This window comes from Drosophila gunungcola, unplaced genomic scaffold (genome assembly GCF_025200985.1).
Source record: "Drosophila gunungcola strain Sukarami unplaced genomic scaffold, Dgunungcola_SK_2 000001F, whole genome shotgun sequence".
NCBI lineage: Eukaryota > Metazoa > Arthropoda > Insecta > Diptera > Drosophilidae > Drosophila > Drosophila gunungcola.
Window position 1 is genome coordinate 18,078,033 of NW_026453197.1, and position 14,995 is coordinate 18,093,027.

The following is a 14,995-nucleotide window of genomic DNA, read 5'->3' on the forward strand; positions in this document are numbered from 1 at the left end:
AAAGGCACCTGGCTGCCGATTTCTGGGCTCCTGTTCGAAATGCCACCTCCTGCGAGGGGAGGGGTCAGAGGTCAGGAGTCAGGAGTCAGGGGGGTTGCTGGGACGCTTCAAAGGGGTTACGTCTGAGTGCCCCTCTTTGTCTATTCAATTGAGCGGGTTACACTGTCATGGAGATCGCCTCTCCTCCGGCTAAATGGCTAGGCACCGCTTTTTGATTGGCTCTCAGTTCTGATGCAATAAAGTTGGCTAAAAGTTCTCGCGTCAATCGGTGGTGAGGATTTTGCCGGATATTGCCGGCAGCCAAAGTGGATGTGAAAAATGCGTGCATGTGAAGGAAACCAGCAGAATTGCTTTGGATTTAAGAACTATAAGTAGGGGATAAGTTTAAGTAGCTTAAAATTTATACAGATAATATATTTTAAGATTTACGCAAACGTAAGCATACATTAAATTAATGGAATACATATTCGAAACATAAATAAATCTAGAAATCTACCTTAAACATATTTTCTTTTTTTTGCTGACAGATATCAACAAAATAAATTAATTTAGTTTAATGAAATTCAAGCCAAGCTATATAAATTTACCAATATTGTTTCAAACAACTTAATTGTGCAACAAGAAAATCAAACTTCTTCCACCCGCCAGAAAATATTAACATTCCTGCGAATGCAGCTGGCCAAAAATTGCCATACACTTTTTTACTTTCAAACTTTCAACCCATTGGAAAGGCTTTCATTGGCAAAAGCAGCCTGCCAGTTTTTATTATACTCATCAAATGGGTATAATTCAATTTTTCCAATCATTGCAATCGCAGCACGATTCGCTGTACGTTAAATAAATGGCGAAGGCCATAAGCACCAGGGGGCACGCCTCCGCCGCCCCCAAAATCCCAGCAATTTCCCCAATTTCCATGGGTTGCCAACTCCCCCAAAACGAGTGAAACAATCGTCCATTTTCAAGTTGGGCCATAAATCATTGTGGCATTGCATTTGGTTGCATTGAAAGTTTCCATTTTCCCCTTTTCCTTTTGGCTTGGCCGTTTTTCATTTAGTTTTGTTCGACTGGCTGGATACAGTAAAAGGGGTTTTTGAGTTAACAATGCCACATTAATCATACGCACATGTATGCCATCCAAAATGTTTCTTTAAAAACCCAAGAAAATTGCTGACGTTTATTAAAATAATAAACAAATCATTCTGTTGCATATGGCCAAAAGCAAAAAGTAAGACAGAGGAAAACAGAAAATGCAGCTAGGGACACATCAGCATGTGGCTCACGTATAGTGCATAAATATTTTAATTTTACCAAAATTTGCTGATAGTTTTACGGACTTGCCAACGAGACATGTCCTGAGCTTAAGAATCTGACCGAAAAACTGCAGTCCTATTTTTATTTATTTGCCTCAGCTGTTGAGTGGCAAATAATTTATGTGCCTGCCTTGCATTTCAATTTATTTCACAATTTCCGCTCGGAATAACAAAACTTTTGCCCAAGAATATAAGTTCAAAGTTTAGTGAAAGCAGATGAAAAGTTAAAATTATGATGTGAGCAAAAGGCCTTAAGTGAATAAGTGAAATCAAATGGGTTTTGTTCAACTTGAGATCAGATCAAAGCTGATTTAGTTTGTAATTGGGTAAAGGGAAATGCTTTGAGATTTCTAAAATCTCACATGCAAAGAGATGCAGATGAGTTGATTATTTTATGCCTGACAGCAAAACATGACGAGTCTTTTGTGCAATTCCCCACTCGACAAGCTGACTTCCGCCAAACTAATTTGTCAAAAAATAAAGTTCACAAAGAAACTGTCAAAGAAAATGCAGCAGACTCAACGAAGCATAAAATTTAAACAAACATATGTAAATATTTGTTTACCCCAGCAAATGGTTGCATTTCCCTTTAGAGAGCCAAAGAAGAGCCCTGCACCTTGTCTTCTCGAGTTTTTCCCCCCGTTTTGCAACTTTCGCTGGGCAAAAAAAAAGGAAAGGATCCGGCAAAATTTCGATTACCCACTTCAACCCACTTACTCGTGCCCAGTTTCCTCCAGTCTCCAGTTTCCTGCGCTGTTTACTGATTCTCCTCGTTGCACTTGCCCAAGTTCGCTCCATTGGGATGCAATTAAATACTTCGCATGAGCGGACAAATAACAGTAGCTGCGAACTATGAACCTCCTTGCGAAGGTAACGTACAAACGTTAAAAATTGCTGAAACGAAACGAAAACAATATTTGTATTGGTTCGCTGTGTGAGTTCCTCGGTTCTGTTTGTCATTTCGGGATTCTCCCGTTGCACATTACTTTAGATTGCCAGCATTTAATTAAAAAACCAAAGGTACCAACCTTATATTTCAAACCATCGAATTCTATACATTTCCCTTCGTCCTTAAATACCGTTGGTTTTCTTTGCTATTTGGTTGCAATTTAAATGTTATGGCATGGGCTAAACCTATCGTAACAATCGATACAATAAGATATGATTTTCCTAATTGCAAGAATTATTTCCCAGGAGTTGGAAAGAAAGAAACAATTTTTGGCGTGTTCTTTTGCGTTTTAGAGTTTCGATAAAAAATATTAGTTTTTTCGTTAAAATATGCTAGGACATAAAAATTCAAAGCATTCAAAGGAGCATGATACAAAAACAGAAATTTCGTGTTATTTAAAAAAAAAAAAAATTTCTTTGGACTGACATCATTTTGTGAGAACATTGGCCAATTCTCATTCATACCCAATTGAGCTGCTAAATGAACAATTACTGCACCGATTGTTGCACTTCCTCTCAAAAATTTATTTTAAATCTGGTATGCTTACTGCTCGGGAGATTTTGCAACTGAAAGGTTGTCTGGCTGTCCTTTCGGTATGTAAGGATATCAGCTGCTGATTCGCTGCGTTGACGTGTTTTAATTTATAATGCAATCGCTGGAATCGGCTCCTTTTGGGATTCGAGACATCCCCTTAAGGGCGAAGCCTTTACAGCTCCATACCGCCTAACCCCTACGATGACACCTTCCCTCTTTAGGATATATGTGCTATGCAGAAATGCACGGAAAAGAAAGCTTATAAAATAATGAAAATGAAATATGTCAAATGCAAAATATAAATTGAATAAAATATAAATGCAAATATATTAAAAACAAAATATTTTTAGTTTTTTGCCTTTGTACGTCTGATAACAAATACGCTTAAGTTTGTATTATTTATTTTAATATTGTTAGATAACAACATAGCGAACTCATTATATTTTATAAGTTTCGTTTTTAAAATAACCAACCTTGATGATAAACAAATCTTAAATTAATAAAATAAATACTAATATATTTAGTACTGTATTCAAAATAAGTATTTTTATTTGTTTGCTTTTGTATGTGTTATAAAAAATTTTATTAAGATATGCTTGCATTTTTTTTTATTGTATGATAAAGATTAGGGGCTTGATTTAAATTAAAAAATTTGTTTTTTTAAAGTAACCAACCTTAATTATTAGAATTCTGACTTGGTCAACGAACAAAGTGTTCTAATGCACTTAAGTTGAATTTTTTCTCAGTGTACAATCGGCTAAGCACGCGTGTTGTGTCATCGTCTGACGCGTTTTCTCCGACTCTGGGATTCCCCATTTCTCTCTGTGTGTGTGTGTTTGCTCTCGTGAGATTTACAACGTGACAGCGCACAAGTCCAAAAGTGGCAATGGCGAGGGGAATGCGAGATCCGAGATTCCGGGGGCAGGAACGGGGGGCCAGGACCCTTTTGGTTGACCCAAGGGGGTGCACCTGGGGAACCAAATGACTTCGACGACGACAGCGACACGTGCCAAGGACACTGATTTATATGTTTTCCATTTTTGTTTTATTAGCGGCCTCGTCGTATCTCGTACCTCTCCTCGCCTTGATTCGCCTCTTTTCTCTCTTGTGGTAAACGTGCGTGGAATTAATGAGGACTTTCCGCTATCTCACTCCGTCAGCTACACGCTGAAACACTATTTTTCTACCCGCACTTTAAAGCGGTCTGCTGAATGGGCAAATTAAAATGAGCATGAAATAATCATAAATTGCGCATTGGCGCATTAAAATTTCCATCGCTTAAAGTCAAGCTTCCATTTGCCAGACGATTGGGAAAGGGGCTGAAGAGTGGGGGCACGTTTTCCCGACAGCAATGGGCGTCCCATCAAAGGTGGGGGTGGCAAAGGGGGGATAAAAAGGTGCGGCGGAAGCTGGCAGCTATGCCACCGGAAATGGCTGCGTATATCCTGGAATAGGAAGCCATCGCTATCGCCATCGCTGGCAATAGTTTTGCGGGGCTTTGGTCGCAGTTTCATTTGTGTTTTACAATATGAATAGATCCCAGATTGGTAGACTGCCGGGAAAAGGGGTGCTGTGAGGCTGTTCTGGTAAACCATTTTTCCAAGTTTTATATCACATTTTCTTCAACTTATTAGACAAGGAATAGTGAAGCTCTTAACAATCATGTAAAAGCAATTCTTTAATAAAAAAATATAAGTTGTTCTGTATTATCACAGACTTATTCCGACAAAACTAGCTCCTTAATTGGCCATCATTAGTTTATTTTAAAAAATAAAGAAAGAATTTAAATTTGTAATTTTTCACTCCTCCGAAGGTAGAAGGTAGTGCGTTTACGCGTAGATAATACCCAACAATTTTGATTTTTAAGGCACTTTAAGATTGGAGATTGTTTCCCAAAAATACAAATAGTTCGACGAATGTTTTGTGCTATCAAACAGTAGACATGGACTTAGCAAAGACCCATCTGTCAAGATCTTATTGAACTTCATTCGTTATTTTTCTTAGTCAAATATAGCCAGGAAAGGTTCAAAATTCCAAAAAATAAGTGATTTAAGCAAGATCGTGATATTTAAGTAGTAATATAATCGTTCGAGTCCGAGATGCAAATTGTTGGTGCTCTGGTCAATGTGCTGCTAGCTGCGGCCTGCTTGTACGCAATGTACTCATTGACTCCGGCGGATAATCCGTACGGCTATTTGGCGGCATCCTTTACCCTTGTACACGGACTGCTGGGGCTGGTGCGCTCCTTCACCGACGAGCTCGACGAGTGTGGGCGCACCTTTGTGATCTCCGCCAGTATACTGGAGGTCATTCCGCTGCCCCTGGCGAACATCGAGTTCTACCTGGTGTCCGATCATTCAGGAGTGGCGCTGGTGCACGGCCTTTCGCTCATACCGCTCTTCTACGACATGCTCGGAAAGATGGGAGACGAATGGGACAGTTCCACAGAGACGCTTAAGGACCTCGCGCTCATCGGAAACATTGCATCCACCTCGTATCTGGCCATCAAGGACGGCAACCATATTTATGCTGCAGTAGCTGCCACCGCATTTATAGTACGGTTCGGTGCGGCTCTGATCGATCGTTTCGTGGAGGGTCTCGGCGCCCATGCGGCCACAGTGGGAAATGCTGGAATCTTGGCCCTTATGACCTACGCCCTCACTGAGGGCTAATCGCTTTTACTCCAATTAGAGCTACTCAAGGAATTAAAACTTAATTAAACTTGACCATGTTTTTAATTGTCTGTCGTTGAACAAATTTTAAACCGTCGGTTTTAAGACTAATAGATTCAAACGCCATAATTTTAGCCATTAAAAGTTCTAGATACAAAAAAAATTTAAGCTCTTCTTTTCTTAGAAAGCTAGTTGATCAATGTTTATTTACTATTTAATTTCATAAGAATGCATTATTTATAATGTTTATCTGTTTCTTAGTTAAATTTGTTTAATTTGTAGTGTTTTTATTTTTGGTGATTTTCGGAACTTTTCTGACACGCAAATCCATTCTCTTTATCAGCCAGCCACCAGATTTCGTTCGCTGGCCAACCGGCGAACAAAGTCAGAAAACCGCGGCGAGATTTTCATTTCAATTTGCTGCCAAAAATGCCCACAGATGAGCAGGGGAGGAGCTTTTCAATGAAAAGCGGGAAATTGGGGAGCAAAATCCAGAGGTGGGTTGTGAAAACGGTAGCTCAGCAGACACGCAGTCGTTTGGTCGCTCGTTGGCCAATTTAGTTTTAACGTTGCAGCTGCTGCTTGTGTTATCATTCAATTGCCGCCTGCACTGAAATTTTGCATACCATGTAGAAAGATTAGTGGTGGTAGCTAGTAGTTGGTATATAGCCTTAAGAACACTAAACAGTAAGATCCATGGAAAAACAAGAAGGGAAAATCGAACTATTTTCTAAAACATAGGCAACTATATAAAGTTAACTTTCTTAAACAATAAATGTTGTTTCCAGTTTCCAGTAAAAAAAATATAGCTTTCCAAAATAATAAATAATTTAGAAAACACAAAAAAATGTATTCAAAATTTAAATATAAACATTTAAAACAGATTACTAGCCAAGAAACTTTACTAAAAACATAAAACAGCAACTGCGGTTTTCACTTCCATTATAAATATTTAAGTTGATACATCACCTAGAAAAATAATAAATGCTATAATTATTATGAAATTGCATTAAGAATAAACGAATATTTTCAAAGAGTTACACACAAAACCCATAAATTGAATTGCTTTGGATACGACTCGTTTTTGAAGTGCATTAGATTAGTGTCCATAACTATGAGTAATGACCATTCTGGCCAGTAGCTCCCATCTGTAGGCCCCGTCAAGGGCTTTTGCCGGATTCTGGTCGGGTTTAATTGGGCGAACGCAATGCAATGCTCACTTTGAGCAGGCCACTTGACTATCCAGCTGAACAGCAGCCTTCGATGGAAACGCCTGGCGAAATTAGCCTAACTAACCCGAACCCCCAAAGCTTGGTTTGCCCCCCATTTCCCGTCCAAAAGTTCTCCAGATCTCATTCTCACCTCGACCCCAAAAGGCGATAGTTGTTGACAAGGATAACAGGCCGTTGGGCATTTTGACCCAGCGTCAAGTGCATGGCTATCTGATTGCATTCTATGCCATGAGTTTTGGCCGGAAAAGCGTTTTGGCATCGAAATAGCGTTGGGTGGAAAACGTGCTCGGAATTTAAGTAGCACTGGAAAAATTTTTTTTTATAGAAAAGCTTAAAATTATTAAGGGACGGATTTTGAATATTTTTAAATATTTTATAAATGTTACACAATAATTATAGTTCAGAAAATAATGTTTACTCAAAATATAATATATGCCTAGCTATGTACTTAAAATAATTTTGAAACATTGATTAAATAACTTGGGAATTTTGTTACAAATTATTTAAACCATTTTCACATATTAATATTTTACCAAAATCTAAAATATAGCTATTAATTTAAAATAAATAAACAACTAAGCCTAACAAAAAATTCAAAAACAATTTGAATTTACCCCAATAATTTAAAGCATGTTTTCCTCTGTAAATCCTTATCCCGACAAGAGCATGCTCCTCTTGCATACAAAATTTGTTTAATTCAATAAAATTTTCAAACAAACTTGTTTCTGCGGCCACATCGGTTATGAGTCAGCATTTTAATTTGCTTTTTTTAGCAGCCTGAAGCTCTATACCCGAAGGCCATTTTTAGCTATGCTGCTCAAAAGTCTGCAAAGTAATTATATTAAATAACATTTCAAAAACAAAAAAAATAACTGCCTTTGTGCAAAAGAACTAACTACATAAGCAGCGTTGAGAATAAGAGGGGGGTGGGGTGGCGAATTCAATAGCATTTTAGCTGGATAAACAAATTTCTTTGGCAAGCGACCAAGAGCCAAGTAAATATGAAATTCCATTAATTTGATGGACGCTCCGGGCGCCGAGAAGTGGAGGAAATGTGTGATAGCGTTTCGAATTCAACACCATGCACCCCACGGGGCGTATGATTAATGCAATTTTCTGTTACCGACAGGCAAGTCAAAGTCAGTGGAAACACAATGCATTTATTAATGAAGACGTAATCATGTCGATAGAGCAATCTTATATCAAATTCGCTTTGTTGCAGGTGATTTTTAAAAAATTACAATATAAAAGCATGGTACTAATTTGATCCTTTTGGCCCTTTCATTTGTATTTACTCTTATTTTTGTATTTACTAAATAATTACTACCTTAGGAGGCTTACAAGCTTATGCATAAAAATCCCTATTTTCTCAAAAAAAAATTTATAAAATTTTAATAATTTTAATTAAGTACAATTAGAAATGAACAATTAGAAATAAATTTAAGATTTCCAGGCTTCCCTTTACTTATTTCTGTATCCATTAATTCATTACCAATCAAAATGGTAAAATATATATATTATTAATTTATTTTTTTTTAAATTTGTGAGGGTATTTCTGAAATACATGTTATTTTAAGCTTGTTTTTTTTTTAACTTTTAGTCAATAAAGTGAATTCAAAGGCTTTGAATAGTCTTTAAGATCCAAGGCTTGAGCTCAGCCACATTAGCATAGACTCCAGGGTCTTTTAGATTTTCACAAGGCATTCCGAACGAAGTGAGACCAACCAGCTTGCCACTAGCATCTGTTTTCGGGGCACCGGCACAGATCGAATTTGTGTAGATTTTTGTGCAAAAGGATTTCTGGCAAGCACACCGATCCACTATAAACAGCTTGGTCTCTTGTAGAATGTTAGGGTAATCCCCCTTGGTGCCGAGATTTTCCCATACAGAAACTGAGACGAAAGTTCCAGGTCTCGGAGAACTATCGGCTAGTTGAATGGATCTTACAACATCTCCCATTACCTCCCACGATGCGTTCCGGAATCCGTGTGGAGGAGATCAGGGTGGCGCTGGAGATCAGGAAAATCCAATGGACGAACATTTTAAACTGGAGTGTAAAGAATGAGTAATGAAAAGCCATATGATCCACTCTTTAATTTGCCAAAAGCAAAATTATAAATAAATGAAGAAAATTTAAAAATAGAAAATGGAATGTAAATGGAAAAATTATCTAGAAACTTCTTTGCCTATTAAGTTCGAAAAAGTTACGGAATTTTTAAACTTTTTTAGCCAAAAATAGCTTTAGAAATTACTTTTAATCTACACAATTAATTACGAACTAGGATGCTTTTTTTAGAACTTAAGTTTAAGCTTAGCTAATTGAAAAAATATTTTAAGTTCTTAACTAAGTTTCACAGACTTTAAATTTAATTAACATACCTCTTGTTTATTTTTAGACGACGGAATGCAACTTGGCGAAGTATAACTTGTATAAAAGAGTGGATCACATAGCTTTTCATCACTCATCTCTTCAACTCCAGTTCAAAATGTTTGTTCAGTGGATTTTTCTGATCTCCAGCGCCACACTGATCTCCTCCAAATGGAGCCCGGCACGCATCGTGGGAGGTCACTTGGTGTCCATTGAATCGGTTCCCTGGCAGGCTTCCCTCCTAAAAGCTGACGAACATTATTGCGGCGCGGTCATCTATAGTAAGACAGTAGTTTTGACAGCAGCTCACTGTGTCAAAGACCCATCGCCTTCTCTTTACTCGGTAAGAGTGGGCTCATCGAGTTCTATAATCGGAGGTCAAGTGGTGAAGGCATCGAAAGTCCTTAAACATGACAAGTTTAGTCAGCCTTTTGAACTCTCCAATGACATAGCAGTGATCCAACTTCAATCCAGTCTTCAAATGGGAGTTGGTGTGAGTTCCATCCCACTGGCCGATACTTCTCCGCGACCTGGATCTTCAGTCTCAGTTTCTGGATGGGGAAAGACCGGATTATTTAAGGAGGGTTCTGAGCTTCTACTTGAGACCACAGTGGCTATTGTGGATCAGAATGCCTGCCAAAAATCCCATTACGGAAGAATTTCCAAGGACATGATTTGCGCCGCTGCTTTGGTAAAAGATTCCTGCAACGGGGATTCAGGAGGTCCTTTAGTATCCAGAGGCAAACTGGTGGGCCTCGTCTCCTTTGGGGGATTTGTGTGTGCTAATCCCTTTCGCCCTGGAGTCTATGCTAATGTGGCTGAGCTCAAGCCTTGGATTTTAAGGACTATTCAAAGCCTTTGAAGTAGTCAGAATCTAATCTATTACTTTATAAAATATTTGGTTAAATAAAAAGCAGTCTAAAAAAAATTGATGAAGAACGGTTTTATTTACAGACAAAAACAAAAAAGGCGAAGCGATTTTCGGCGAAACAAAATTATAAACAAAATTATAAACAATAGTTTCATGTGACAACAGCTTAGTTTTTATGACAATTTTGTATGCTTAATGTATAAAAACAATGCCAGACGGAACTGGCTAGCTCGACTATCCTAGCGAAGCTCATCTAGAATATATATACTTTATGGGATTGAAAAAGTCTTCTTCACTGCGTTGCAAAATTCTGACTGAAATTATATTACCCTCTGCAAGGGTATAAAATTATGTATAATATACATAAAATCAGATTTTAGGATCGCGACTTACAACTACAAAGCCTATAGCAGTTAAATATAAAATAAAAACATAAAAATACAATATTTTTAAGAAATTGTATGGTGAGAACACGTGTTTATAGAAAACTATAAGCTTGTATTCGAAGCGTATATTTTGTAACGCTGGCTCTATTACAGTAAACGGTAGTCTAAAAATAATTTTACACGATAATTTTAAAGTTTACAGACATTTTATAATATTTCAAATTAAAAAGAAAACTCATTTAGTTTCTATTTTAAGGACGTAAGAGATTGCCGCTAAATGCTTACTTGTTACAAATTTCATAATTATAATAATAGCTAAGTCATTCATATAGTTTGTTTGTGTAGTTGGTTTTCGTCTGATGTGTAGAATATTCATTAACATTCTTGTGTTAACAGGTTAAAAACAAGAAATTCCTGCTTTTACAAAAGTATACCTATAAAAGAGTGAAATTACTCTGAACTTACAACGCAGTTTGAAATGTTACTACAGTGGATTTTTGTGATCTCAAGCGTGAGCCTGATCTCCTCCAAATGGATTCCGGAGCGCATCGTGGGAGGTCAGTCGGTGTCGATTGAATCGGTACCCTGGCAGGCTGCCCTCCTGAAAAATGGCGTTCAGTGCTGCGGTGCTGCCATCTACAGTGAAGACTACATTATCACGGCTGCCCACTGTGTTCAATACGGTGGTCCTGGCTCGTTCTCCGTAAGAGTGGGCTCGGATTACTCCCACTCCGGTGGCCAGGTAGTTAGAGTATCCAAAATTCTGTCCCACGAGGGCTACAGTCGGCGTCTGTCTAACGATATAGCCGTGATTCGACTACAGTCAAGCCTCACAATGAGTAGCTCTGTAAGCAACATTCCATTGGCCAATAGTTCTCCACCAAATGGCTACCCTGCCTCGGTTTCCGGATGGGGAGCTCTTGGATATTATGAAAAATTGGCCCAATCCTTAAGTGGCGTCACAGTGAAAATAGTGGATCATAAAATGTGCTCAGAATCCTACAACGGATACATCACTGAGGATATGATCTGCGCCGCTGCCCCGGGAAAAGATGCCTGTACTGGTGATTCGGGAGGTCCCTTAGTCTCCAATGGAAGACTTGTTGGCATCGTGTCCTTCGGCAACGATTGTGCTCATCCAGATTACCCAGGAGTCTATGCAAATGTGGCTGTGCTTAGGACATGGATCTTAAGTGCTATTCAAAAACTTGAATAAAAGAATTTGTTTAACAAAAAAACATGTTCTTCCAGGGGGGTTTGTTAAGGTTTATTCTATAGCTAATCTTAAGCATAAGCTTAAGCTTGGCAAACTTAACAAATATTTGTCAGGCTAAAGGTTGAGTAAACGAACTATTTTTATTTTAAAACAAATATAAGTATTAATATATAAGAACTACGGCTCGTGACAAAACTTGTCAATAGTTTTTATATAAATGTATAGCCAATGTTTACTTTGAATAGAATTTTAATTTTAAAAAGATTTTTAAAAGCAATGACACCAATAGAAAACGTAAGCAAAGAAACACAAGTTCACGATAGACAAAAAATAGTAATTCGCTGTAGTAATCATATAAGTGACTCGTTTGTAAAACTTTCATTCAAAGTTTTTATTGTTTTAAGTAACTGCTTAATTATATATTATATATATATTGTAAATTTGCTGTATAAAGTAATAAATAAAAATTCTCGTAATTCTAAAAATAGGTTTCTATATGATAAAAGCAAAAAGATGTAACTAAACTTATGATTATTGGTAATTAATTAAGTAACATTTTTAAGGACTCAAATAACATGAGAATAAAAGCAGTTTTTATAAATGTAATCATTGATATAATTAATTGCTTTCTATTCTCAAAGATAAAAAATAGACTTTTATGTTTGGTTATTTTTTCTTAAAAATATAATCTTTGCTAAAAGGTGGCCTTATAGAAATTTTAATTGCATTTTGTGTTTAAAGCTTTGTTTAGTTTCCTTGTTTTACACATTTTTTCTTTGATAGAAATCTTTTAACAGTGGTATGTTAATTGCTTTGTATTCTTTAAGTTTAAAAAACATTATTTTATGTTTTGTTCCTTTGGCATTCATTAACATTCTTCGATTATTATGCAGGATAAACTTAATGGGCAAATCCCTTTCCTACTTGTATAAAAAAGGGCTCAACCGAGTCAAAGTCAAACATAACTCTTAACCGGTTCGAAATGTTCGTACAGTGGACTATTTTTATCTCCAGCATCACCTTGATTCTTGGCGATTCTACTCCGCAGAGGATAGTAGGAGGTAGCCCGGTGGCAATTTCTGCAGTTCCCTGGCAGGCTTCTCTGCAGTATTTTCGCTTACATGTTTGCGGAGCTGTCATCTACAGTGACCAGATCGTTATAACGGCAGCTCACTGTTTTAAGAGTGATGTACGTTTACTGTACTCCGTGAGAGTTGGAACAGCGATCAAACAAACTGGAGGTCAGGTTGTGAAAGTATCTGCATTTCGGAAGCACGAAGGTTTCAAGAGGTTTCCGAACGGTAATTTAGAAAACGATATAGCCGTGATTCGACTAAAATCCAGGCTCCGTTTGGGTGCCAACATAAGTCCAATTCCACTGGCAGATAGTTCTCCAGCTGTTGGATCTGTCGCCTCCGTTTCAGGATGGGGAAAAATCGATCCGCTGCTGCCTTTCTCCATCAGACTACGCGAAGTATCAATCAACATAGTGGATCCCAATGACTGCCAGCGATCCTTTGAGTATATAAACAAGAACATGATTTGCGCCGCTGCCCCTGGAATGAGTGCCTGTATGGGAGATTCCGGCGGTCCTCTGGTCTCCGGTGGAAAACTCGTTGGCATTGTCTCATTCGGGAGAGAATGCGGCCATCAAAAATACCCCGGAGTCTATGCAAATGTGTCTCAACATAAGCCTTGGATCTTAAGTGCTATAAACAGCCTTTGAAAGCTCAACAGGCAAGGCACATGGATAGTACATTATTTTTGTTTATAAAGCCTGTATAAAACAACAAATTTGTTAATAAAGCCTGTATACAAAAATTTATTTATGGTTTAAATTGGGGTTTGGTTGGCCGTTTTTATTCTCTGTTAAGAAACAAAAACATTTTATTAAGGATTTTTGCCTACGCGTTTCGATAACATTGTTGTCTTTTTCAGGGAGCCTGATTTATTTTAAATTATTATTAAATTTTTTATTTAGGAAAGCTTACATTTTAAATTTATTTGACTTACGAATCCCAGGAAATAATTAAAGTTGTTTTGAAAATGTTATGTTTTCTAAAAACTTTCTTTAAAAAAAGTTTGTTCTTAATTAAAAAAAAACCTTAACTTAGTGAAACTAGATAAAAAGCAAACATTAGTTCATGAGTCTTATTTTAACTTCCTGGATTGTACAACTTTTTTTAAAATTCGATTTAAATGTTAATTAGTTTTTATTTGTACAGTTTCAAAACATTGGCATTAATATTTAGTTCACTTGGTAATTAGTTTCTTTGGGGTATCTGAATTCCTTACTATCTATTCATTAACTTCCCAGTATCACTTTGCTGGAAAAATTAGTTTTATACCTATAAAAGAGAAGCTTACCAGGGCGAAAGTCATTTATAAGTCCACGGTTCTTCGAAATGTTTATCGAGTGGATTTTTGTGATCTCCAGCGTACTCCTGGCTTCTGCCGGTTGGATATCGGAACGTATTGTGGGAGGATACCAGGTGCCCATATCAGAGGTTCCCTGGCAGGCTGCTTTTCTTTTAAATGGAACTGCTGACTGCGGCGCTGTTATCTACAGTGATAAGATCCTCATTACGGCCGCACATTGCATTCAAAATCAAAATAAATCAGACATATCCATCCGAGTTGGCTCTTCGACGTGGAACAACGGAGGTCAACTATTACAGGTAGACGACGCAGAAGTACATGAAGATTACAGTTTTACAAAAGATGTTGTGATCAACGATATAGCCGTGATTCGAGTTAAGGGTCATCTTAAGATGGGTCACAGTGTTCAGTCCATTCCTTTGGCCGAAAGTACGCCTGCAAGTGGATCATCTGCAACGGTTTCTGGATGGGGAGCCGTTGGCTATTCGCAGGAAGTATCTGAACACCTACTCCAAACCACAGTGAACATAGTCAGTCAGGAGGACTGCCAGAAGTCCTATGGCGAGGGGATAACCAAGAGCATGATTTGTGCCGCTGCCCAGGGAAAAGACTCCTGCTCCCAAGATTCTGGAGGTCCTCTGGTCTCCGACGGCCAACTAATTGGTATTGTCTCATTCGGTACAAGTTGCGCTGATCCAAATTACCCTGGTGTCTATGTTAATGTTGCCGAACTCAAGCCTTGGATATTGAGGGCTATTGAAAAACTTTCTTGTTTATGTGCTGGAAAAGTGTGAGGCATACTTAAAGTCATACAAACTTAATACAAATTCAGACCATTGAGTTTAAAGTTAATTTAAAAATTTTAAACAAAATTAAACAGTCATGCTCTTAAAATTGTAATTATTATTTTTAAAATTTTTACAAATTAAATACTTGCAGTCATAAAACGTTATTTAATTGCGGAACACAAAAATGTTATCGACAACTTATAAATTCTTTAAATATTTAATAAAATGTAAACAATCTACATAAATAAAAGTTATTAAAAATAATAAAATAACTTTTTTAATTAGTTCCG

The 14,995-nt window shown here is 37.4% G+C and overlaps 3 protein-coding genes across 3 annotated transcripts; 2 read left to right on the top strand and 1 right to left on the bottom strand.

Annotated features, from left to right (window-relative positions):
• The first annotated feature begins 4,731 nt into the window (after positions 1-4,731).
• LOC128261590 (uncharacterized) lies at positions 4,732-5,519 on the top strand. Its single transcript, XM_052995367.1, has one exon. It carries the CDS (start codon positions 4,893-4,895, stop codon positions 5,463-5,465), a length of 573 nt encoding a protein of 190 aa, XP_052851327.1. The 5' UTR covers positions 4,732-4,892; the 3' UTR covers positions 5,466-5,519.
• A 2,792-nt stretch (positions 5,520-8,311) lies between these two features.
• On the bottom strand, positions 8,312-8,738 carry LOC128263570 (kallikrein-6-like). The gene is made up of 2 exons (XM_052998700.1): positions 8,660-8,738; positions 8,312-8,589 (listed from the first exon to the last, which is right to left on the bottom strand). The coding sequence occupies exons 1-2, from the start codon at positions 8,736-8,738 to the stop codon at positions 8,312-8,314; spliced, it is 357 nt and encodes a 118-aa protein (XP_052854660.1).
• A 405-nt stretch (positions 8,739-9,143) lies between these two features.
• On the top strand, positions 9,144-14,864 carry LOC128263571 (transmembrane protease serine 9-like). The gene is given in 4 exon segments (XM_052998701.1): positions 9,144-9,966; positions 10,795-11,526; positions 12,476-13,261; positions 13,896-14,864. Coding segments are annotated over 4 exon segments (3,117 nt in total). The 5' UTR covers positions 9,144-9,183; the 3' UTR covers positions 14,712-14,864.
• The last annotated feature ends 131 nt before the right edge of the window (positions 14,865-14,995 follow it).